At 36.2% G+C, this 26,347-nt stretch overlaps 1 protein-coding gene across 1 annotated transcript in view; it reads left to right on the forward strand.

Annotated features, from left to right (window-relative positions):
• Positions 1 to 26,347, forward strand: part of Dach2 (dachshund family transcription factor 2) — a 520,209-nt gene that overhangs the window by 353,553 nt on the left and 140,309 nt on the right. The window contains exon 4 of the mRNA XM_051141822.1: positions 1,334 to 1,465. Coding sequence (XP_050997779.1) covers positions 1,334 to 1,465 — 132 coding nt within the window. The remainder of the gene's footprint in view (positions 1 to 1,333; positions 1,466 to 26,347) is intronic.

The raw sequence follows: 26,347 nt of genomic DNA on the forward strand, positions 1-26,347 counted from the left end.
TTTGTCAGGGTATTGTCTTTTATTAAATGTACACACATTATACTGACAAACAACTTGTGGAAAACATTAATTTGCTGTCTCTGGCATGGATTCAGTTACCTGTTCTTTCATCATTTCCCTCTGGTGGGGCTACATCATCAAGTCACAAGGGAAGAGGATGTGCTCAGTTCTGAAGTTACCCGGTATACTGGGGTGGTTTGCTAGGGCAGGGATGTCCCTTTTTCTGAGGAGTAGGAGACAGGGGAGAGGGGGAAGAGGGATGGAAGATGGGATTGTGATATAAAGTGAATAAATACATCAATTAAAATAAAAATGTAAAAAAGAAAACATTAATTTGAAAGTTGAAGTAAAAAGTAATTTACTATGATATTTTAAAATAAATGATAACATTTTTCTTGACTGTGTTTCTATTGGAAGACATAAATATTCTCCAACAAGATTTGGAGGCTCAAGACTTCATGACTTATGAGTGCAAAGTCATTGTAATGTAGACAATTGGCTATTTTAGAGCATAGGAGATATAGACTAAGCCTTTAAATTTTGAGTCAAATGAAAAGAGCTGTAAAATGGGAACTAACAACATATGACTGAATGTAGTAAAAGGAACTTGTCCTTTAATGATGTTCATTAATTTACATTGGTGCAATTTTAGAACTTGAATATGTGTAGCTTCCACTAACTGATGTGGCCCTTTGATACCTATCTTTGCATATATATTTGAATAATAAAAGTTTATTGTTTTTTATTGTTACATGAAGAAACTGAATTTGGTATGTTTTCAGTTTCATTGTAGCAATATTATAACATGATTTTTTAACAGTATGATATTACTTTTTGAGTTTGCTCACTGATATTTCCTTGCACAGAATACAGATGTTATTTGTTTAGACAAGTGTGTGCATATTGCATCTTTTCAGTGTGTCTGGAAATTTAAAATATTTGAGGAGACTTGTTCACAAATATTCTTAATTTTATTTTGTACATACGCAGATTTTAAGTTTTGGACTACTTTCCCTTTTTGCTGTTAATAATTCTTTTAGTTAAAAAATGAATTAAGTGAACAACTACAATATTTAACCTTTTTACTTATTTGTTTCTCTGTGTTTTTAACTGAAGATAAAACCCATATTCTAATATTAAAATAGATTTTAATGCTCTTTGTTATAAGAAGTTATTTTGAGTTGAAATATATATTTTTCAAATATTCATTTTAATGCTTACTTGTGGTTCAACTTTTCACTTGTATGCTCAGCATATTCTTTTTAAATAACTGCACAGATTGTACTGCCATTAAGAAGTGATTCCTAATTTTAAATTGATGGTTCTGGTTTAGGTATAACAGCTGCAGCAATGGCTGAGGCAATGAAGATCCAGAAGATGAAGCTTTTGGCAATGAATACTCTTCAGGGAAATGGAAACCAAAATGGGACTGAGTCAGAGCCAGATGACCTTAATTCTACCACAGGTGAGTGTTTTCAGCAGTTGCAAAAAGGTAACACTTACTGTCTAATTAAAGGATGGAAGAGAGTAGGAGAAATGAACATAGACTATTATATGTGTTTGATTATAATAGTTACTCCAGAAAGAGCCTTTAGCTTGTTGATAGCATGTACACTAAAACTAGAAAACTACTGCAGATTATAACTCCAGATTCCCATTTCATAAATATTTAGAAATCTTTCTCTGCCTTTGTCTCTGTCTCTGTCTCTCTCACACACAGACACACACACACACACACACACACACACACACACACACAGAGATTCTCTACATAATACTGGCTGACCTTAAATCCATAGCATTCTTCCTTAGCCATTATGCCTAACACCTTTCTACTGCTTTGTTGTGTGATTTTATGCTAATTCTTATAATATTAGCCATTGTACTTCCTGTCTGAAAAACATTGCATTACTCAATATTCAAGCCATATTTCTTACTCCATCATTCTTTAATTGAAAGGCACAGCCCATCTTCCAGGTTGATTGGGCCAATCTTCTGAAATTGTCAAATTACCTGTTTAGGTGAATGGTGGTTCTGGTGGACTCAAAGAATTATTGACCTTGCCTAAATTGAAAAGCAGTACAATAGAGAGCTAGCAAAGAAGGAAAGACAGAAGAGAGAGAGAAAGATGCTAATAGTAATATGTCTTCTAACTTCATACTGATTGCTTTTCCTTTATTCTATAATAATTGTACCTTGATCATTATCATTTAATAGTCTTCTGAAATTTTGGTAGTATATAACTGCAACTATTAGCATATTTAGATAAATAGATGAATAATTAATGATTAAGATTTAATTTTAGAGAAAAATAGCAACTAAAGCAACCAATAATGGTCTCAGGAGCTATAGGTTCCCAAACTGGCTCTATAATTAAACTAAAAATGATGCAGCAGATAGATGTATCTCTTTATGTCTAGGCTCCCAGATGTAAAATAATGTTATGATTTTAGTTTGGAGGGAAATGGAAAACTTAATTAAGGAGCAAATCTATATAATACAATCAACATATAAAATGACTCATAAATACACTGTGGATCTCCCCATGTATACCTGCAGTGTTCCTGGGTAATCATAACTTAAAACTTAGAACTTCTTCCAGCTAGTGGTATTTTTTCTTCTATATAGCATTTGTACAATTTAACAGGAAATAAATTGAAAATTCATATTTTATAGATTTATAATACATGGACTTCTGGCTACTGCAATTCTTACCAAAATACAGTGGAAAGTGTGCTATAATATTTGTAGTTTTCAAATAAAAGAAACAGATACAAAGTAGTTTCTGTTATCTAAATAAAAAACTATTGGATTCCAGTCTTAATTTTTGATATCATATTTGAATCGGTCAAACGTCTTGTACTTTTTAGCATTCTGTCTAGTCACCAACACTGTATAATAAAAAGACTTTGTTTTCATCTAATCATTGGATTAATGAAGTATTAAAATGAGGACATATGAAAAGACAATTTATAATACAAGGTTTACTTCCAATACTTTAAAAGTGCTATTGCTGGGTGTTTCAGACAACTAAATTATAAAAGTTAATTGTTAGCTGATTAAATCCTGATCATGTCAATTACCAGCCTATTTTTATTATAAGAATATTTATCCCAGGCTTAACAGACAGATATGATTCTATAGATAGTTAAGGTAAAACAGCTAAGGTCTTCAAAACCCCAGAGACCTACAGAATATGACATTTAAAGATGTTTTAAAGATTCTTTGACGATAAGACAGGTCATCTCCTGGAAACAAAGAAGATGATGAGCATCAAAGAACCTCTGTATGGACATTGTTTCAAATGTGGCAACCCAGCCACTGGGCAAAACATCATCGTTTCTACCACAGACAGAACTCTGACAAAAAAAGGGCAAGCTTGGATGCAGGCAGCGTCAATGGCCAAACTCTGCCAAGACAATGTAAGCAAGTCCTCAATAGTTACTGGCTCACATTTATGTCTGCCAGATATACTAGACCAGAAGGCTGAAGATGATGCTCTCATGTTATTAAGAGGTTTGGGTAACTATTCAGGTAGTAAATTGTCTCAGTCATTTTCTCATTTGAGAAGCTGCTAACCTGCACTTCATGTTTACTTAGGTAATTAATTTTATTCCTTCTCAAGTCTCTGATGGAGTTGAAGACCAGATAGTTTAGTTTCTTTTTACTATGAAGCTTAGTTGCTTAGGGGTTAAGATGTTTTTAGTTCTAGATATATGTTTTAATATGATAAAGATGAGATATGATAGATACTGATTTACACTCAGAATTTTAGACACATCAAGATAGGAAAGATGTTTTATTCAAGATAATCAAATACAAATAACCAAAACACTATAAATGTGACATTTCTATAACTCCTAATTATTTTGTGGTTCTTGCTGTAGGTCATATCTTGTATATATGTGAAATAATATAAATGTATATGCAAAAAAGAAAATTGAGGAAAAATTAAAAATCAAAGAAACAAAAACAAACAAAAAGAGGAAAACTCCTAGGTTCTATGTTCCAAACGCTATCTACTCAAGTTGAAATTTAGCCTTAAAAACTCGGAAAAAAGAGATTGAAGATGACCTGAGAAGACGGAATGATCTTCCTTGCTCATGGATTGGGAGAATTAACATAGTAAAAATGGCCGTCCTACCAAAAGCAATTTACAGATTCAATGCAATCCCTATCAAAATACGTACACAATTTTTTAAAAACATTGAAAGTTCAATCCTGAACTTCACATGGAAAAACAAAAAACCCAGAATAGCTAAAACAATCTTGTACAATAAAAGGTGCTCCGGAGGAATCTCCATACCTGATCTCAAACTGTACTATAAAGCAATAGTAATTAAAACAGCTTGGTACTGGCACAGCAACAGGCTGGTTGATCAGTGGAATCGCATCGAAGACCCAGATATGAATCCACACACATATGGTCACTTGATTTTCAACAAAGCAGCCAAAGCCATTCAATGGAAAAAGGATAGCATCTTCAACAAATGGTGCTGGTCTAACTGGAGGTCTATGTGTAAAAAAATGAAACTAGACCCATATTTGTCACCTTGCACAAAACTCAAATCCAAGTGGATTAAAGACCTCAACATAAAACCAGAGACACTAAGTCACTTAGAAGAAAAAGTGGGGAAGAGCCTGGAACATATTAGCACAGGAGACAACTTCCTGAACAGAACACCAACGGCCCAGGCCTTAATGTCAACCATTAATAAATGGGACCTCATGAGGCTGAGAAGCTTCTGTAAGGCAGGAGACACTGTCAAGAGAACAAAGCAACAGCCTACAGACTGGGAAAAGATCTTCACCAACCCTACATCTGACAAAGGTCTAATATCCAAAATATATAAAGAACCCAAGAAATTAAACACCCCAAACCAAATAACCCAATTGAGAAATGGGGCTTGGAACTAAACAGAGAATTCTCAACAGAGGAATATCAAATGGCTGAGAAACACTTAAAGAAATGCTCAACCTCCTTAGTCATCAGGGAAATGCAAATCAAAACAACTCTGAGATTCCATTTTATACCCATCAGAATGGCAAAGATAAAAAATTCAAGCAACACCACATGCTGGCAAAGATGTGGGGAGAGAGAAACACTCCTTCATTGCTGGTGGGAATGCAAACTAGTACAGCCACTTTGGAAATCTATCTGGTGCTATCTCAGAAAAATGGGAATGGGGCTTCCTCAAGACCCAGCTATTCCACTCCTTGGAATATACCCAGAAGATGCTCCAGCACACAACAAGAACATTTGCTCAACCATGTTCATAGCAGCCTTATTCATAATAGCCAGAACATGGAAACAGCCTAAGTGTCCATCAGTAGAAGAATGGACAAAGAAACTGTGGTACACATACAGTATGGAATACTATTCAGCTATTAAAAACAAGGAATTCCAGAAATTTGTGGATAAATGGATTGAGCTAGAAATGATCATAATGAATGAGTTAACCCAGAAGCAGAAAGAATCAAATGGTATATAGTCACTTATATCTGCATACTAGCCCAAGGGGCATGTCCTACGAAAGCCTTCACTTACCAGGAAACTGGGTCAGAGGGGAGGACATCCTATTGGGACTCTAGATGAGAGAAGTCTGGGAGAATAGCATAGTAGAAGGATCCAGAGGGTCCTAGAAATCTACAAGTAGAACAATATGATAGGCATATCTGGGCCCAGGGGTCCCGCTCAAACTAAGGCACCAGCCAAGGACAATACAGGAGGTAAACTTTAAACCCCTTCCCAGATCTAGCCAATGGTCAGAATATTATCCACAGTTGAGTGGAGAGTGTGATATGACTTTCTCACATACTCTGGTGCCTCACATTTGATCATGTCCCCTGGAGGGGGAGACCTGGTGGCACTCAGAGGAAGGACAGCAGGTAGCCAAGAAGAGACTTGATACCCTATGAGAATATACAGGGGGAGGTAATCCCCCTCAGGAACAGTCATAGGGGAGGGGAATAATGGGAAAATGGGGGGGGGAGGAATGGGAGGATACAAGGGATGGGATAAACATTGATATGTAACAAGAATAAATTAAAAAAAAAAAAGATTTCCCCTGTATTTGATTTTATATGGGTTACTATAGAAACAGAATACAGTAATTTCTGTTATGGACCATGCAGCATTTATAATACAATTTCCTCATTTTGATGTATAAAAACTTCTTTTGTGCCTCATGTAGTGAAGGAAAATCAACTTGAATCTCTATAATGTTATTAGTATATTGAAGTTTTATGTTTTTAATAGCCTACATAAATGAAGTGTTTGATTTACTAAAAAGTAATAAATTACAATTTTAACAGTTTACATTACAAGTATAATTTTATTATGTGGAATTTTTTCTTAATTTGAAATACCAGTATGTCTTTGATGTCTTCAGTTTTCCTATCTCAGGGTTTAAAATGAGATCAAAGACTTGGCCAGATTTCTCATTTTTCAACTTTATTTTAATACTTTCCAGGAAGAAAAGGAAGTATATGGCCTTGAAAAGGGAGATCAGAGTCAGTGAAATTTATGGCTTAATTACTAGTTATGGGCATGGCCTTCCTAAATGTTCATGGTTTAAATGGAACTGTGAAATTTTATGTATAATACAAAGGAAAGTTAGGTCTTAGAGAATAATTAAGGCATTGTTTGTATGGTGGGTAATAGATACTATCAGGCAAACCAACTGTACTTGATTTAGTAGTTATATTCAATTAATTGGATTATGATTTATTAGTGAGGAATACACAGTGACTTTTTATTTACATGCTGACATAAAAGTGAGCATTAGTTATAAGCTATTGTTATTTTGTGGATTTTTGGTTTTGTTTTGTTTTGTTTTGTTTGTTTTTTGAAACATGGTTTCTCTGTGTAGCCCTGGCTACCTTGACTCACTTTGTAGACCAGGCTGGCCCCAAAGTCACGGAGATCTGTGTTCCTCTGTCTGTCTGATGCTGGGTATTTTGTGTTTTCTTATATGAAATTCTATTGACTTGAAACACCTAGTAAATAATACGTATTTCATAAAGTAAAAGTGTCACTAGATATGCTAGTTATTTATTTCACTCCTTTAGGTTAGTGTGCTTTTTATATCGACTTAACATTGATATGTATGCTATTTTAACAATATAACAAAAAGGCAATATTTTGGTCTCTAATAAGAGAAAATAAAAATTCCTAAATTTTAATGATTATGATCTCAAAAAGGAGGTATAAAAAAACCCCACATCATTATAGAGGTGACTCTAATATGAAGTAGATAGCATGATAGTTGGAGAGCTAGCCCTGCCCTCTCACTGGCTATAGCACCCAGGAGAGGAGGCCCTGAAATAATTCTGGGTAAAACAGTGGAGCTGAACCCTGATGATGAAGCAGAACTGAGACAACCCCAAGGGCTTGAGAGTGGGAGAACTGTCCCAGCCCCTCACAGGCTTCAGCACTTGGGAAAGTGGGCCCCATACCTTGACTGGGCAGCACAGTAGAGCTGCCCCTGGAGGCCTAGTTACAGATTAGTAGGTGCTGAATGCTGGAGAGCAGGCCAGCTGGCCCTCTCTCCTGTTTAAGGAGGCATTGGGTGGACTAGCCAGAGTAGTGCTGGAGAGCTCTCCCTCTTGATGATAAGGGAAAGCTAATGCACTGACCAAATGAGCTATTACCCAGGCCCAGTTCCAGGGCTCTGAGTTGGCCCACTCCAAAATCTACATCATTTGCAAATTGCTGAGAGGTGTGAAAGTGCCATCCATGCTAATCCAAGGCTGCAAGATCTCCATGACACAAGACAACAACAGGTTAAGAGGGAAGAGGCCCTGTTTTGATCCAATATTAATGGTGCCACTGAATCCAGAGATCTCAAACCAGACCAAATGACTCACTGCAATAAATATTTGCAAGTAAAATTATATGGACCTATTGTGACATACTACAGCTTCCACAATGAGATGTTTTCTATGCTTTGTTTTCTTTTTTTGCTGCTGCTGCTGCTGCTGTTGTTGTTGCTGTTGGTGTGTGTGTGTGTGTGTGTGTGTGTGTGTGTGTGTGTGTGTGTTTATTTGCTAGGGCAAAGGACAAATATGAGGGGATGGGGAAATGAGCAAGACTTGAGTGCATAACATGAAACTCTCAAACAATCAATAAAAAGTCAAAAAAACAAAACAAAGAAGAAAAGTTATATAATGTTTTGATCATATTCACCTGCCTCACCTAAGTCTTTTCTATTCTAGCATCATTTTTATACCCATTAAAACCAATTTTTGATGCCTCCATATTCTTGGATGTGTCTTCTTCCACTGATGTGTGGTCCACTTACCAGGACTGACTCCCTTTTGGATAAGCTATCAGTTGTTAATAGCTTTGCTGTTAGGGGTGGGATTTTATGCTAAATTTCCCCATTCATGCTGTGATTTGGTCTGTCATCAGCTTGAAATAATTTTGTGTATTCTGTTGCAACCAATGTGGTTTCATGTGTGCAGATGCCCTGCTGTGTCTAGAATATATTTCCTTGTAGTCATCCATTGTCTCTGGCTCTCACTCTTTTTTTTTCCTATTGTGGTTTAAAATATTTTTATTGATAATTTCTTCACTTTACATCCTGATTGTAGCCCTGTCCTGATCCCACCCTTCTTCCCTCATACCCTCGCCCTTCCTTCCATAGTCCTCAGAAAGGGGAGCCCTCCTTCCCTAACATCTAACCTCAGCCTATCAAGTCTCACCTGGACTGCCTGCATACTCTTCCTCTGTGGCCTGGCAAGGCCACCCAGCCAGGGGGAAATGATCAACATATGGGCCCCAATGTCCATGTCAGAAGTAGTCCCTACTCCCCATATTGTGAGACCCACAAGGAGACTGTGCTGCCTATCTACTACATCTGAGCAGAGGGTCTAGGTCCTCACCATGCATGCTCCTTGGTTGGTGCATCAGTCTCTGCAGCACCACTCTCCTCCGCCCGGATTTGTTGGTTATCATTTTTTCTTCCCTGGAGTCTGGTCTGATTCCTATACCTTGTGAGAAGTGGTAAGGAATACATATTACTTTAGGGGGGTATTTTGTAGTATCTTAATATGCCAACTTCGTCAGCTTTGGGTCTCTGTGTTAATCACTGTATTAGTTTCTTTTCTACTGCTGTAAGAAAACACAATGACCAACACAACTTATAAATAAAAGTATTTGTGTTTATTGTTTCAGAGAGTTAGTTTATGCTAGATGAGCAAAGATATGGCAAAAATAACATAGCAGAACTCATTTCTTGATCCACAAATACAAGACAAAGAGAATATACTGGGAACTGCATGTGTTTTTTTTCTTTTCTTTTTTTTAATCACAAAGGAGGCCTCCAGTGATCGACCTATTTAAATAATGCCACAGCTCCTAATCATCCTAAAACAGTTCCACCAACTAGGTGTCAAGTATTCTAAAATATGAATCTATGGGGGCCAAACATGTCTCAATACCTACACTCACCATCTACTGCAAATAGAAGCTTTTTGATTAGGTTAAGATGCATTGGCCTACGGATATAATGATAAATCATTTGGAGTCACTTTAACACTATTTTCACTTATTTGAATAATAGTAGTACATTCTCTCCTCTAGCCTATGGCTTGTCTAGCCTCAAGTTCACAGAGTGACAATAGTGCCAGGTATAGCTTTCATCTTGTTGAGTGATAATTCAATCCAATGAGTTTGTGGTCCTTTACTTTCATCAGGTTTATATCACTATTCCACCAGTAAGTGTGTCTTGCCAGTCATTATTGTAACTCATAGGGTTGACAACTGGGAATACTTGATTATTATTTCCTTTGGTAATTGTATGACAACTTACAACATTACAAAACTTACTAAATATGGATGAAATATCTAGGTTTAAACTAGCCTCCTTTATAAGCTTTTGTGACTGTCTAGTAGGCATTGATGCCGTGTCACAGGATAATTTTATTCTTTATGTATGTGTATATCTCAATATACTTGAAAGACTTAAAAGTCATAAGTTTTCATATACCTTTTTTGAAAGATTTTTTTTTCTACTTGCTAGCCTTGGGTACCATTTGTTTTGTTTTGTTTTTGGTTCAAAAATTTAATTTAATTAATTAATTTATTCAGATTACATCTGAATTGTTTCCCCATCCCTTGTACCCTCCCATTCCTCCTTCCCTCCTGCTTTCACCCTATTCCCCTCCCCTAGGTCTGTGACCAAAGGGGACCTTCTCCCCCATCACATGGTCATAGTCTATGACTATCAAGTCTCATCTTGGTAGCCAGCTTATCCTTTCTCTGAGTGTCACCAGGCCTCTCTATCAAGAAGAAGTGGCCAAATTTGGGGCATTAGATTTCATGTCTGAGTTAGTCCCCACTCTCCACACAACAAAGTGGAGAGTGTCCTGGTCATTGGCTAGATATAAGTATGGGTTCAATTTTACTGCATGAATTGTTCTTGGTTGATGCAGTTGTTTGAGCAGACCCCATGGGTCCATATCCACCCAGCATGATGTTCTTCTTGTAGGTTTCTAGGACACTCTGGATCCTTCTATTCCCCATTCTCCCATGCTTCTCTCACCTAGAGTCCCAATAGGATGTCCTCCCCTCTGTCCCACTTTCCTGGTAAGTGAAGACTTCCATTGGACTTCCCTTTTGGGCTAGTGTCTGATTATAAGTGAGTATGTACTATGTGAATCTTTCTGAGTCTGAGTTAACTCATTAAGTATTATCATTTCTAGATCCATCCATTTGTCCATAAATTTCAGGGTTTCCTTGTTTTTAATAGCTGAGTAGTATTCCATAGTGTAAATGTACCACAGTTTCTTTATCCATTCTTCAACTAAGGGGCATTTTGGTTGTTTCCATATCCTGGCTATTACAAATAAGGGTTTATTCCAAGGAGTGGAATATATGGGTTTTGAGGTAGCCCTATTCCCAGTTTTCCGAGAAAGGACCAGATAGATTTCTAAAGTGATTGTACAAGTTTGCATTCCCACCAGCAATGAATGAGTGCTCTCATTTCTCCACATCCTTGTCAGCATGTGCTGTCACCTGAGTTTTTGGTCTTAGCCATTCTGATGGGTGTAAGATGGAATCCTAGAGTCGTTTTGCATATGCATTTCTCTGACAACTAAGGATGTCGAACATTTCATTAAGTGTTTCTCAGCCATTCCATATTCCTCTGAAGAGAATTCTCTGTTTAATTCTGAGCTCCATTTCTTAATTGGGTTATTTGCTTTGGTGGTGTTTAATTTCTTGAGTTCTTTATATATTTTGGATATTAGACTTTTGTCAGATATAGAGTTGGTGAAGATCTTTTCCCAGTCTATAGGCTGTTGCTTTGTTCTGTTGGCAGTGTTTTCTGCCTTACAGAAGCTTCTCAGTCTCATGATGTCCCATTTATTAATTGTTGATTAATGTCATTAAAATCACTCAATGCCTAAAAATAGCTCAAATCATTACATATGATTTACATTTTTCTATTACTTTTAGAGTCAGCTTAACGATGTAGGCTCCAGTCCTGAAATTTAACTGAATATCCTTCCTGCCTTTATGAGAAGCATTTCCTCCATGAAGCACAACTCTAAATATAAATAATCTGCTTTCATTCCATTTCTTTGTGGTCATATGAAGATTTTAGGTGAGAGATTGGGGCTCTTACATACTATTTTTACATTCTTCAAAGAAAACATTCACAGGTTGGTATTCAATTTCTTCATTGTTAATAGTTTCCAAATATGCAGATGGAAAAGAATGTCAGGTACAAAAGCATAAAAAATATTCAATTACAGTTTTCCATTGGAAGTAATATGTTTACTTATCTTGTAACATAAAAATAATCATATTTTTTCTCTATATATATTACTTGAAACTTTTTCTTTTATTAAAAATATTTTTTCCATACAATTTCTCTCAACTCCTCCAAGATCATCTCTACCTTCCCTTTCATCCAAGTCCACACACCTTCTGTTTCTCTTTAGAAAACAAATAGCCATCAAAAGAATAATACTAAATTAAATAAGATGAACCAAACAAAACAGGATGGGACAAAATAAATAAACAGACAGACTAAAAAGATCAAAAGAAAGGACACAAGAGACACATGTTGAAGCAAAGACACATATGTTTGTACCCCATAAAAACAAAACAAAACAAAAACCCTGAAATCCATAATATATACTCAAAGGACATGTAAGGGGAAAAAGACATGACAAAATGTGAAACAAAGAATCTGTAAAGGTGCCACGGACTGTGATTTATGTTGGTCATATATTGTGGGACATGGAGCCTCTCCTTAAGAGTGGTTTGTATACTTAGTGAGACTCCTTCGAAGAGAACTATGTAATTATTCATTTCAGAGTGGTTACCAATTGGAACTAATTTCTGGTTTAGGTATGGGGGATTGTTTATACTTTTCCTGGAACTGGGATATCATGGGGTGCAGACCTATGCAGCCCCTGTGCATGCTGCAGCAGTCTCTGTGAGTTCGTAGATATGTCTATTCTGCGGTGTTTAGAGGGCCCTATTTCTTTTGTGTCCTCTTTACTCTCAGGCTTTTTTTTTTCTTTTTTTTTTATTAATTTATTCTTGTTCCGTCTCAACGTTTATCCCATCCCTAGTATCCTCCAATTCCCCCCCCCATTTTCCCATTATTCCCCTCCCCTATGACTGTTCCTGAGGGTGATTACTTACCCCTATATATTCTCATAGGGTATCAAGTCTCTTCTTGGCTACCTGCTGTCCCTCCTCTGAGTGCCACCAAGTCTCCCCCTCCAGGGGACATGGTCAAATGTGAGGCACCATAGTACGTGAGAAACTCTCCACTCAACTGTGGAGAATATTCTGACCATTGGCTAGATCTGGGAAGGGGTTTAAAGTTTACCTCCTGGTACATATACACTATGGAATACTACTCAGCTATTAAAAACAAGGAATTCCCCAAATTTGTGGATAAATGGATTGAGCTAGAAATGATCATAATGAGTGAGTTAACCCAGAAGCAGAAAGAATCAAATGGTATATACTCACTTATATCTGCATACTAGCCCAAGGGACATGTCCCACGAAAGCCTTCACTTACCAGGAAACTGGGACAGAGGGGAAGGCATCCTATTGGGACTCTAAATGAGAGACACATGGGAGAATAGCAAAATAAAAGGATACAGAGGGTCCTAGAAATCTACAAGTAGAACAATATGATAGGCAGATTTGGGCCCAGGGGTCCCGCTCAAACTAAGGCACCAGCCAAGGACAATACAGGAGGTAAACTCTCAGGCTTTTTCAATCTTTTTGCTTTCTCTTCCATAGATATCCATGACGGTCAGGAGTTGATGGAGATGTCTCCATTAAGGTTTAGGTGCTTCAAGATCTCTTGCTCTAACTTTATTCCCATCTACTGCAGGAAGAACCTTCTCTTAAGATAGCTGAGAAAGATACTGATTTTTGAGTAGAGCACAATGTTGTTAGAAGTAATTTTATTGCCATGTTCCTTTAGAAGAACAGTAACATTTGGTTTTCCTCTAGGCCAATTTCCTATCTAATCTCAGTTTCTTGGCCACCAAAGCAGTGGGACCCACATTGAATGGGTCTTAAATCCAGTCAAATATTGATTGTTTTCTCCCACAAGCTTTGTTCTACTATTGTTACTGGTACTATTACAGTATTATTACTACTGGTACATCTTGCATAATTGTCACCAATGTTGACTGAACAGTTTGTAGTTGGGTTGCTTATCCCTTTGGTAGTATATAGAGTACCTTCAACTACCATAAACACTACTCTGTAGTAGAGAAGGTCCTTGGTAGACACTGGATTGATGTTTCCTTATTTAATGAGTTCTGTTAGTGCTGTCTTCGGAAATAGAGCTTTACAGTCAGTTTGTGGAGAGCAGAGAATAGTCTTGGCAGCAATATGTTTGTTTTGCATTTAGCCAACAACTGCCTTAGATTTGTTTCATTCCTGGTACTGGAAGTTTCACTTGGTGATGAGAGGTGTACAGATGGGGCCCCATTACTCCCATTGTTTGGCAATTTCATTTAGATCACCTTTATATATGCATATATTTTAGGACACTTTTACAATATTATGTTTCCATTTGACTTAAAATGGCCCTAGTTTTGCTGTCCTTCCCTCCATTACCTCCCTCAATCTTTTGATCCTTCTGTTCCAGGTCCCTTCTCTGCCCTGTCCATTTATAATACTCTATTCTATTACCCCTACCTAGGGTGATAGAACATTCTCCACTGGTTATATAGATTGTAGCTTACTTATATATAAGACTTAACTGGTAATATCAATGTATATGCAAATGCATATTTGTCTTTTGGGTTTGAGTTACCTAATTCAGGATGATTCTTTTCCAGTTCCATCCATTTACCTGTAAACTTCATGATTTAATTTTTTTAAACAGGGGAGTTATTAATATCCTACTGTGTACATGTACCACATTTTCATTATCCATTCATCTTTTGACATACATCTAGTCTGATTTCAGGTTCTTGCTATTATGAATACAGCAGCAATGGGCATGATTGAGCAAGTATCTCTATGGTAGAATGAAATATCTTTTGGGTATATAGCAAAGAGTGTTATAGCTGGACCTTCAGGTAGAACCATTCTCAGTTTCCTGGGGAACACCCACACTGATTTTCATAGTAGCTGTAGAAGTTTGCACTCCCACTGGTAGAGTAGAATGAGTCTTCTCCTTATACCACATACAGTCAGCATAAGTTGTAACTTCTTTTATTGATCTTAGCAGTTCTGGCAGGTGAAAGATGAAATTTCAAAGTAGTTTTGCTTTACATTTCCCAGAGGACTAAGGATGTTGAACACTTATTTAGGTGCTTTTGAGCCATTTGTCCTTCCTCTTTGGAGATTTTTCTGTTTATCTCTTCACACAATTTTTAAATTGGACCCCTGTATTCTTGATGTCTAGTTCTTTGAGTTCTTTAAGTATTTTAGACATTAGGCCTCTATTGGATGTGGAGTTGTTAAAAAACCTTTTCTCATTCTGTAGCCCACTAGCTTGTCCAAATGATGATGCCCTCCACTTTACAGAATTTTTTTAGTTTCATGAGGTCCTACTAATGGTTGTTCTTAGTGCCTGTGTTAATGGTGTTCTTGTTCAGCAAGACATTCCTTTGCCAATGAGTTCAAGTATATTCCTCACTTTCTCTTATATCAAATTCATTTCTGTTAATTACTTTGATCCATTTGATGTTGAATTTGGTGAATAGTGCTTAATTATAGATTTCTTTGCATTCTTCCACAGGAAGCATTCGAGATTGACCAGCATTATTGGTTGATACTTGTAACTTTGTAACCTCCACTTTTCATTGATCCGTGTCATTTAATTGTAAAACTTCTGAGTTACATTTAGTTGTAATAACTTATTAAAATATGATTTGAAATGTAATTTTGTTCTCACTCAAACACAGAGCAGTATATGGAAAATTAGTATTTTTCTGCAGAGAATGAGGTTATCCATTCTGAATTTTTCTCTTCACACAAACCACCTAGGCAGCATCAGAGTACATTCCCCATGATATAAATGCATTTCTAAATGTTTTGACTCATCATAAAATAAAGAGACCACTAATCTAAAATAGAGACAATCAATTTTTAGTTGAGAGGTTTGAATTGCTGAGAAGACCGTTTTCAATCGAGATGCTTTTGTTTCATTTCAGTTAACACTTTTGACAAATTATGTAAAATGAGAGGCAAGAGGGGCTAAGTTAAAATTAATAAAATTAGGCTTTAAAAGGAAAACCAACTATAAATGATTGAAGAGTCTTCAGGCAAGAATAGCATTTTCTCTTGTGAACACAGGCTGATAGTTTCTCTGATTCGTGGTATTTAATAGATTCTTTAATAGCAGCACCATGACTCTGCATCAAGATTTCAGCATAAATAACAATCTGTTTTTGTTTCATTGGCTCCAAATGAGAAATTCTGTCTTTTATTGTTTTAGGAAATTAGTCTGTGTATTATTGCTCTTGGACCTTCATAATTAACCACTAAAGGTTGTAAATGAGGAGAGTTTGTGGGATACCCAAGTGACTATAATTGTGGTTTTCAAATAAGAAGTGTAGCTATACAGCAGTGGGTCTTTTTAAATGAGTATAACAAAGTCTGATGTATTTCTATTGACTAGTAGAAATACATTGGTTATTCTTAACTCTGTTCCTTTTAACAGGAAGATCTGTGCACCATGATTTCCTCTGGAAAATCAAAGATTATAATCATGTAAATCTTTATTTTGCTTGTTCTGATTTTTGTACTGGTTTTTCATCTGTGGAGCAAATGTTAAAGGCTTTACACTTTAGAAAATACAGTTTTTAGTAGAAAAGCAGAAGCATGTAGAACTAATTCACTTGTAATATTTAATTAGACAACTTTATAATTCTGCTCTTTTTTATGCTTTCCAAACATCTAATTAGACATCACAAGATATTTCTAGAGATTTGTGTAAATCCTGCTTGCTTTCAGTTGGTCATGATGCAGGAATAAAAAATATTTCTGGAAGAGTTTTTTTACACACATTTCTTGTAAAATGATAGCACCCTCATAGCCATAGCAATGTAGTGTAGCATCTCTTGTTACTGGAGAATTATAGTGTTTGTTTTTTTAATTTAATATTTTTAATTTTTGAGAATTTTATATATAATGTGTTTACATCATTTCTTGTTCTCCCATCTCCTTCCTTTTTTTGTTTTCTGCACTCTTGATTTCATGACTATTTTTTCCCTAAGTATTATTACACATTTACACACTACTGGGTCCATTTAGTGTTTTGACCATGTGCATCTCTCTCTCTCTCTCTCTCTCTCTCTCTCTCTCTCTCTCTCTCTCTCTCTCTCTCTCTCTCTCTCTCTCTCTCTCTCTCTGTGTATTTAAGAATGAGTACTTATCAGGATTCTTGTTCCTGGAAAAGTTAATTTTACCGCTTTGGGTTTTTTTGTTTTATGTTTGTTTTTGCTTTTCATTTGTTTGTTTTTTGTTTTTGTTTTTCAAGACTGTCCTGAACTCGCTTTGTAGACAAGGCTGGCCTTGAACTCCAGTAATCCGTCTGCCTCTACCTCCCAAGTGCTAGGATTAAAGGTCTGTGCCACCACCTTCTTTGAGCAGCAGTTGATTGACTATAGCTATTTGTATAGGAGTGGTGGGACCTTGTGAAATTTCCCCCATTCATCATATTGTTAATATTTTATATGCACAACTTCCCTGTCATATTTAGAAGACATTGTCTACCTGTAGGCATATTAGTCTAGATTTCAATTTTTTTCTGCCTCCTATTCCTTGTAGTTTCCTAAACCTTAGGTGTAGGTTTAAAGGTTATGTAATAGTTGTTTCAATTGATTATATATCAACTGGCGTCCAATTGTTCTCTTCATTTTGATTTGTGAGGAATCTCCATAATAATTTCCAATGTTGTAAAAAAAAGCTTTTTGATGAGGAATAAAGGACAGTTATCTTCTTTGTAGTTGGATTTTAGGACTACTTGATAAGAGAGAATTCATGCTTGGTATTGTAAACCTTTTCAACTACTCAGGACTACTGAAATCATAGAATATAGAGCAAGGCATACTACTGCCACATTTCTATATTATGATATTATGCCTATTCTCATTACCTCAATAGGAAATTGGGAGCTTCTTTTTTTGTGTAAGTGATGTTAAGTTTCATTTGTGTAAATGTGAATTCTAAGCATCACTTTTTAGCAGAATGATTAATTTAAATTAATATCAGTTTTCTTTACATGCTTTTCCCCATTTGTAGTCTTCTCACCCTTTCTTTCCAATTGTTTACTTTCCTTTGTTGCCCACTAGATATTATTACAAAATACAAAACTTCACTTATAGGACAAGATAAAATTACTGTTCAATCTACTCAAAGTTCTTACATTTTATTTGTCTTAAGTGTCCCTAAATTTTAAAATTTATGTTTAGAACACTAATAAAATTTTCTTCTATGATTGTGAATAAAGCTCCCTCTTTCTTTTGTATTAGTTAAAATTTATCATTTAGTGGATATAATATTTGGTATACATTTTAATTTCAATTTTTATTTTTAACATCAGTGATCATTGCCCAGTTATATTGGCTTTACTTAGTAATTGAACAGTATCCTGAATTAATTTTGTACAAGATATTATGTTTAGTACTGACACCATATTCTGAATTTATCCTAACAAGTTTCATGTTTATGTGGTTTTGTGGAAATATGCCTCTGTCAATGTTCAGGACACTGGCAGAAATACTTAGCCTGCTCTAAAGATACGAAAGAGTCTTTCTTTTTATCATTGCCCCAAATAGACATTGATTCATTGTGATCACCTTTGAATGCACCATTTCTCTTTTTTCTGAGCTCTGTACAGGTATGCGACCTGCCTGTATTTTCAGTTTATTGATGAGTCAATTGTTTAGACTTGTCTGAAAACCTTGATAAAGTCAACATAAATTGCATCTAATGTTGCTCTTCTATTTCTCAAACTGTCATTCTGTCACAGAAGGAAGATTAGATTGGCCAGACAGGACTTGATCTTTAGTCAGCTAGGCTGAGTTTTACCTAGTGTACTGTTCTCCTGAAGGCATTTGGAAATTGAGTTTGTAGTGTTTTCCAGGGTTTCTGTTCTATCCTTTCAGACTAAATTTTTTTATAAATTTATTCTTGTTACATCTCAATGTTTATCCCATCCCTTGTATCCTCCCATTCCCCCCCCCCATTTTCCCATTATTTCCCTCCCCTATGACTGTTCCTGAGGGGGATTACCTCCCCCTATATATTCTCATGGGGGATCAAGTCTCTTCTTGGCTACCTGCTGTCCTTCCTCTGAGTGCCACCAGGTCTGCCCCTCCAGGGGACATGGTCAAATGTGAGGCACCAGAGTACGTGAGAAAGTCATATCACACTCTCCACTCAACTGTGGGGAATATTCTGACCATTGGTTAGATCTGGGAAGGGGTTTAAAGTTTACCTCCTGTATTGTCCTTGGTTGGTGCCTTACTTTGAGCTGGACCCCTGGGCCCAAATCTACCTATCATATTGTTCTACTTGTAGATTTCTAGGACCCTCTGTATCCTTTTATTTTGCTATTTTCCCATGAGTCTCTCATTTAGAGTCCCAATAGGATGCCTTCCTCTCTGTCCCAGTTTCCTGGTAAGTGAAGGCTTTCGTGGGACATGCACCTTGGGCTAGTATGCAGATATAAGTGAGTATATACCATTTGATTCTTTCTGCTTCTGGGTTAACTCACTCATTATGATCATTTCTAGCTCAATCCATTTATCCACAAATTTCGGGAATTCCTTGTTTTTAATAGCTGAGTAGTAAAGCCATTTAGAGGAAAAAGTGGGAAAGAGCCTGGAACATATTGGCACAGGAGACAACTTCCTGAACAGAACACCAACGGCCCAGGCTTTAATGTCAACCATTAATAAATGGGACCTCATGAGGCTGAGAAGCTTCTGTAAGGCAGGAGACACTGTCAAGAGAACAAAGCGACAGCCTACAGACTGAGAAAAAAATTTAAACCAACCCTACATCTGACAAAGGTCTAATATCCAAAATATATTAAGAACTCAAGAAATTAAACACCACCAACCTGAATAACCCAATTGAGAAATGGGGCTTGGAACTGTACAGAGAATTCTCAACAGAGGAGTATCAAATGGCTGAGAAACACTTAAAGAAAGGCTCAACCTCCTTAGTCTTCAGGGAAATGCAAATCAAAACAACTCTGAGATTCCATCTTACCCCCATCAGAACTGCTAAGATCAAAAACTCAAGCGACACCTCATGCTGGCGAGGATGTGGGGAGAGAGGAACACTCCTTCATTGCTGGTGGGAATGCAAACTAGTACAGCCACTTTGGAAATCTATCTGGTGCTATCTCAGAAAAATGGGAAGAGGGCTTCCTCAAGACCCAGCTATTCCACTCTTTGGAATATACCCAGAAGATGCTCCAGCACACAACAAGAACATTTGCTCAACCATGTTCATAGCAGCCTTATTCATAATAGCCAGAACATGGAAACAGCCTAAGTGTCCCTCAGTAGAAGAGTGGATAAAGAAACTGTGGTATATATACACTGTGGAATACTACTCAGCTATTAAAAACAAGGAATTCCCGAAATTTGTGGAGAAATGGATTGAGCTAGAAATGATCATAATGAGTGAGTTAACCCAGAAGCAGAAAGAATCAAATGGTATATACTCACTTATATCTGCATACTAGCCCAAGGGGCATGTCCCACGAAAGCCTTCACTTACCAGGAAACTGGGACAGAGGGGAAGGCATCCTATTGGGACTCTAAATGAGAGACGCGTGGGAGAATAGCAAAATAAAAGGATACAGAGGGTCCTAGAAATCTACAAGTAGAACAATATGATAGGCAGATTTGGGCCCAGGGGTCCTGCTCAAACTAAGGCACCAGCCAAGGACAATACAGGAGGTAAACTTTAAACCCCTCCCCAGATCTAGCCAATGGTCAGAATATTCTCCACAGTTGAGTGGAGAGTGTGATATGACTTTCTCATGTACTCTGGTGCCTCACATTTGACCATGTCCCCTTGAGGGGCAGACCTGGTGGCACTCAGAGGAAGGACAGCAGGTAGCCAAGAAGAGACTTGATACCCTATGAGAATATATAGGGGGAGGTAATCACCCTCAGGAACAGTCATAGGGGAGGGGAATAATGGGAAAATGGGGGGGCGGGGAATGGGAGGATACAAGGGATGGGATAAACATTGAGATGTAACAAGAATAAATTAATAAAAAAAAAATAAAAATAAAAAATAAAATAAAACTAGCATTTCAGTTTAATGGCAAAACCATAGCATTATCTCACTGAATCAGAATTACCTTTTTGCAAGTGATCTATTTTTGCATGCAAGCTTTTTGTGCCAAGTTTAATTAGAAGTATAAGGAACATATTTTTGTACAACACAGGCAAGTAATAGAGAGGAACTTTGAAATTTCTAATTATGTTTATACAGAAACTAAATGCAGCATAACAAAAAATGGCAAAGCACAAGTAACAGAATGCAAACCATGTAGAATGAAGCATTTTTACAGTCTATCACTTTACTGATCTTTTGAAAATTTACGGTCTCTGAGTACAGCAGCCTAAATCTTCAAAGCTTAAAAGACATAGATGCAGCATGAACTAATCTTCATTTGCCCCCGTATCTTCTTACAGAAGCACTAATGGAAATGAATTTTGTTTAATGACTCTGAAATCCTGTTTGTAATTAGATGTGGGAATTGGTCTTACTTTGTAACAGATGATACTAGAATAATAATATGAGAGATGCTACACTGAGACCACTATCCTCCTAAATCTATATCATTTTTCATTTTATTGACAGGTGATGTGTTCAAAGAACAAAGAAATTGATTTTTAAAAGGAGTAAAATAAGATCTAATAAAAAAAACTAGCAATCCAAATATTTTATTATTACTTCAAATATATTGCTATGGAAAAAGAAAGAACATGAACCTTGTTTTTAATTTTAGGAAGCAAGAATTTTAACTTTGTTTTAATTTGCTAATGATCTTTGATTATCATTGCAAAGAGTAGGTAGAGAAGTTTAATTAAGTGACAGAGATTGTATCATTAAAAGATTCTAGTATATTACACAAAAGAATTAATATTGCCTTTTACAGAAATAGTTTCTGTTCAAACAAAGAGTTTAAGAGTGGACAAGTTGAATGCAACAGCTGTTCAGTACTTCATGTTTCATATTCATTGTTAAATAAATAATACTGTCACAAATCACTCTGGTAAATAATGATTCTTAATGGTTGTAAGCCTCAAATATTTTTCCATTTCTGATGGACTCCAGGGGCCACAAAAATAGACTTTAAGAATATATATATATATATATATATATATATATATCTTATAGATAAATTTTATTTACAGTTTCAAACCCATGTGTTATTACCTTCAATAGGAGGATTATGTTTGCACTTTTGTGTAGATTACGATAAATATGTAAATTAGATTTCAATTTATTTTTTATTTAAATGTGCATGGTGTTTTGCCTGCCTGTATGCCTATGTACCATATGTATGCCAAGTACCCATGGAAGCTAGAAGATGGCTTCAAATCTCTTGGAACTAGAGTGAAACGGATAATTGTGAGAGTTCATATGGGATAAAAAGGATTTAAACCTAGATACTTTGGAAGAACAGCATATGGGGTATACTATCAGCTCACTATTCAGGATATAATGCACATTTTATTTTCCAAGCAACAGGTGTGGCTGTCTTAGAAAAGAGAGGACTTGGTCAAAGGGAAAAAAAGCTTTTTGCTCATTTCCTTGGGGGTCTCATATTTGTTTCATATTTTGATTATCAAGCAGTTTTAATATACTTATTTCCTTTAATTAACATCCTTTAAGGAATTAGAGCAAGTGTTAACATGGTTTACTTTGGATATTAGGGGAAAAAAGATGTGAAAAAATTGAAATTTATTCACATTACATCCTGATTGCTAACCCCTCCCCCTTATCTTCCTGTTCCTGTTTCCACCTTTCCTCCCTCTTCTGCTCTATTCTCCTCCCCTAGACCTGTGATCGGGAACCTCCTCCTCCATTGTCTGGCCACATCAGATCTCATCAGGATAGTCTGAATCCCATTCATCTGTGTGGCCTCAAGACTGTCCTGCCAAGGGGCAGTGATCAAATCATGAGCACCAGAGTGCATGGCAGGTTGAGCTGCAGTCCTGTCCCACTACTACATGAAGTATTAGCTGTCCTTCCAATACATCTGAGCCAGGGGTCTAGGTTCTCTGCAATCATTGTCCTTGGTTGGTGTATCAGTTTGTGCGGGACCGTCTATGTCCAGATACACCAGCCTTGACTGTTTTCCTGTGTAGCACCTGAGCCTTCCCTGTCAGGTCCTTCCATCCCCCACTCTTCCATACGACTCTCAATGCTCTGGCCAGGGTCCAGCTGTGAGTCCCAGTAACTGACCTACTCTTCTACTGGGTGGAGTCTCTCAGTGGATCTCTACGTTTGGCTAATATCCACTTAAAAGTGAGAATATACCATGCACGTCTTTTTGGGGGTATGGTGTACCTCACTGAGGATGATCTTTTCTAGATCCATTCTTTTGTCTGCAAATGCCAAGATTTTCTTGTTTTTAATAGCTGAATAGCCTTACAGTGTATAAATGTATCATAATTTCTTTATCCATTCTTCAACTGATGGATATCTAGGTTGTTTCCAGATTCTGGCTATTTTGTGTAAGGCTGCTATGAACATAGTTGAGCAAATGTCCTTGTTGTGTGGCAAAGCATCTTTTCGGTATATATCAAGGAGTGGTATAGCTGGGTCTTGAGGTAGTCCTATTCCCAGTATTCTGAGAAAGCACCAAATTGATTTTCAAAGTGGTTGTACAAGCTTGCACTCCCATCAACAATGGAGGAGTGTTCCCTTTTCTCCACATGCTTGCCAGCATGTGCTTTCACATGAGTTTTTTTTTTTATCTTATCCATTCTGATAGGTGTGAGATGAAATCTCATAGTCCTTTTGATTTGTGTTTCCCTGATGACTAAGGACATTGAACATTTCTTTAAGTGTTTCTTGGCCATTTGATAATACTCTGTTGAGAATTCTCTGTTTTGCTCTGTACCCCATTTTTAATTGGGTTATTTTGTTTGGTGGTGTTTAATTTCTTGAGTTCTTTATATATTTTGGATATTAGACCTTTGTCAGATGTATGGTTGGTGAAGATAATTTCTAGTCTGTTGGCTGTTGTTTTGTTTTATTGATAGTGCTCTTTGCCTTATAACACTTTTAAGTTTCATCGGGTCCCATTTGTTAATTCTTGATCTTAGAGCTGAGCTGTTCAGGAACTTGTCTCCTGTGCTAGTGAGTTCAAGGCTGTTCTTCACTTTTTCTTCTAACATATTTAGTGTGTCTGATTTTATGTTGAAGTCTTTTATCCATTTAGATTTCAGTTTTATGCAGGGTGAAAAACATGGATCTTATTGCATTTTTCTACATGTAGACATCCAGTTAGACCAGTACCATTTGTTGAGGATGCTATCTTTTCCCTCATTGTATGGTTTTGGTTTCTTTGTCAAAAACCAAGTGTCCATAGGTGTATACATTTATTTCTGGATCATAGATTGGACTCCATTGACTAAACAGTCTATTTCTATGACAGTACCATTCCATTTTTTTTTATTATTATTGTTGCTCCATAGTACAACTTTAAAAAGAATGGAGATTCCTTCAGAAGATTTTTTATTATACAAGATTGTTTTAGCTATTCTGGGTTTTTTTTATTGTTTATTATGAAGTTCAGAATTGATATTTCAAAGTCTATAGAGAATTCTGTATGTATTTTGATAGGGATTTAATTCAATATGTAGATTGCTTTTGATAAGATGGCCAATTTTTACTATGTTGATTCTCCTGATCCATGAGCTTAGGAGATCTTTCCATCTTCTGGCATATTCTTCAATTCTGTTCTTCAGAATCTTGAAGTTTTTTTTTTTTCATATAAGTTTTTCACTTGCTTGGTAAGAATCACACCAAGATACTTTATATTATTTGTGGCTTTTGTGAAGATTATAGGTACTCTAATTTTCTTCTCAGCCCATTTGTCATTTGTATGCAGGAGGACTACTGACAATTTTAGTTGATTTTGTATGCAGACATTTGCTGAAGTTGTTTGTCAGCTGTAGGACTTCATTGATAGAATTTTTGGGTCATTTATGTATACTATCATATCATCTGCAAATAGTGATACTTTAACTTCTTCCTTTTCAATTTGTAGCCCCTTGATCTCCTTAATTATCTTATTGTTATGGCCTAGACTTCAAGTACTATATTGAAGAGATATGGAGATAGTGGAAAGCCTTGTCTTGTCCCTGATTTCAGTGAAATTTATTTAAGATTCTCTCCACTCTAGGCTTGCTGTATATTGCCGTTACTTTGTTTAGGTATGTGCCCTTTATCCCTAAACCCTCTAAGACTTTTAACATGAATGAGTGTTGGATTTTGTCAAATGCTTTTTTGACATCTAATGAGAAGATAATGTGTTTTTTCTTTCAATTTATTTACATGGTTGATTACATTGATTGATTTTCATATATTGAAACACCAGTGCTTGCCTGGGATGAAGCCTACTTGATTATGGTCGATGACATTTTTTATGTTTTCTTGGACTTGGTTTGTGAATATTTTGTTGAGTAATTTTTGCATCAACATTCATAAGGGAAAATGGTCTGAAATCTTCTTACTTTGTTGGGTATTTGTGTGGCTAAGTTATCAAGGTAACAGTGGTTTCGCAGAATGAGTTTGGTAATATTCCTTCTTTTTCTATTTTGTGGAATAGTTTGAGGAGTATTGTTATCAGTTCTTTGAAGGTCTGGTAAAATTCTTAGTTAAATCCATCTGGCCCTGGACTTCTTTTGATTGGGAGATTTTTGTTGACTGTTTCTATTTCCTTAGGCTATATAGAATTATTTAATTTGTTTACCTGATCTTAATTTAACTTTGGTAAGTATAATTTATCAAGAAAATTGTCCGTTTCCTTTATATTTTCCAATTTTCTGACATATAGGCTTTTGAAGTAAGAGCTAATGATTCTTTGGATTTCCTCAGTATCTGTCATTATGTTTCCCTTTTCATTCCTAATTTTGTTGATTTGGATACTTTTCCTTTGTCTTTAGGTTAGTTTGGCTAAAGGTTTGTCTATGATATTAATTTTCTCATAGAACCAGCTCTTGGTTTCTTTGATTTGTTGAATTCTTTACTTTGTTTCTATTTTATTGATTTCAGCCCTGAGTTAAATTATTTCCAGCTATCTACTCCTTTTGGGTGTGTCTAATTTCTTTTCCTAGAGCTTTGGATATTCCATTAAGTTGCTTGTACGAGATGTCTCCAATTTCTTTATGAAGCACTTATTGCTATGGAACTTTCCTCTTGACACTGTTTTCATTGTGTCACATAGGTTTGGGTATATTATCCTTTCATTTTCATTGAATTCTAGGAAATCTTTAATTTCTCTCTTTATTTCATTCCTGACCCAGTTGTCATTGTGTAGAACATTTTCAGTTTCCATGGGTATGTAGGCTTTTTGTCATTTTTATTGTTGTTGAAGTTCCGATTTAGTCCATGATGGTCTGATGAGATATGAGGGATTATTTTAATTTTTTAAAAATCTGTTGAGGCTTGCTTTGTGACCAACTACATGATCAGTTTTGGAGAAGGCTCTGTGAAGTGCTGAGAAGAAGGTATAATCTTTTTTGTTTTGGTCAACAGTTCTGTCAATGTCTGTTTGGTTCTTTTGTTTCATGACCTTTATTAGCTTCATTATTTCTCTATTGAGTTTCTACCTCAAGGATTTGTTCATTGGTG

This window comes from Acomys russatus, chromosome X (assembly GCF_903995435.1).
Source record: "Acomys russatus chromosome X, mAcoRus1.1, whole genome shotgun sequence".
NCBI lineage: Eukaryota > Metazoa > Chordata > Mammalia > Rodentia > Muridae > Acomys > Acomys russatus.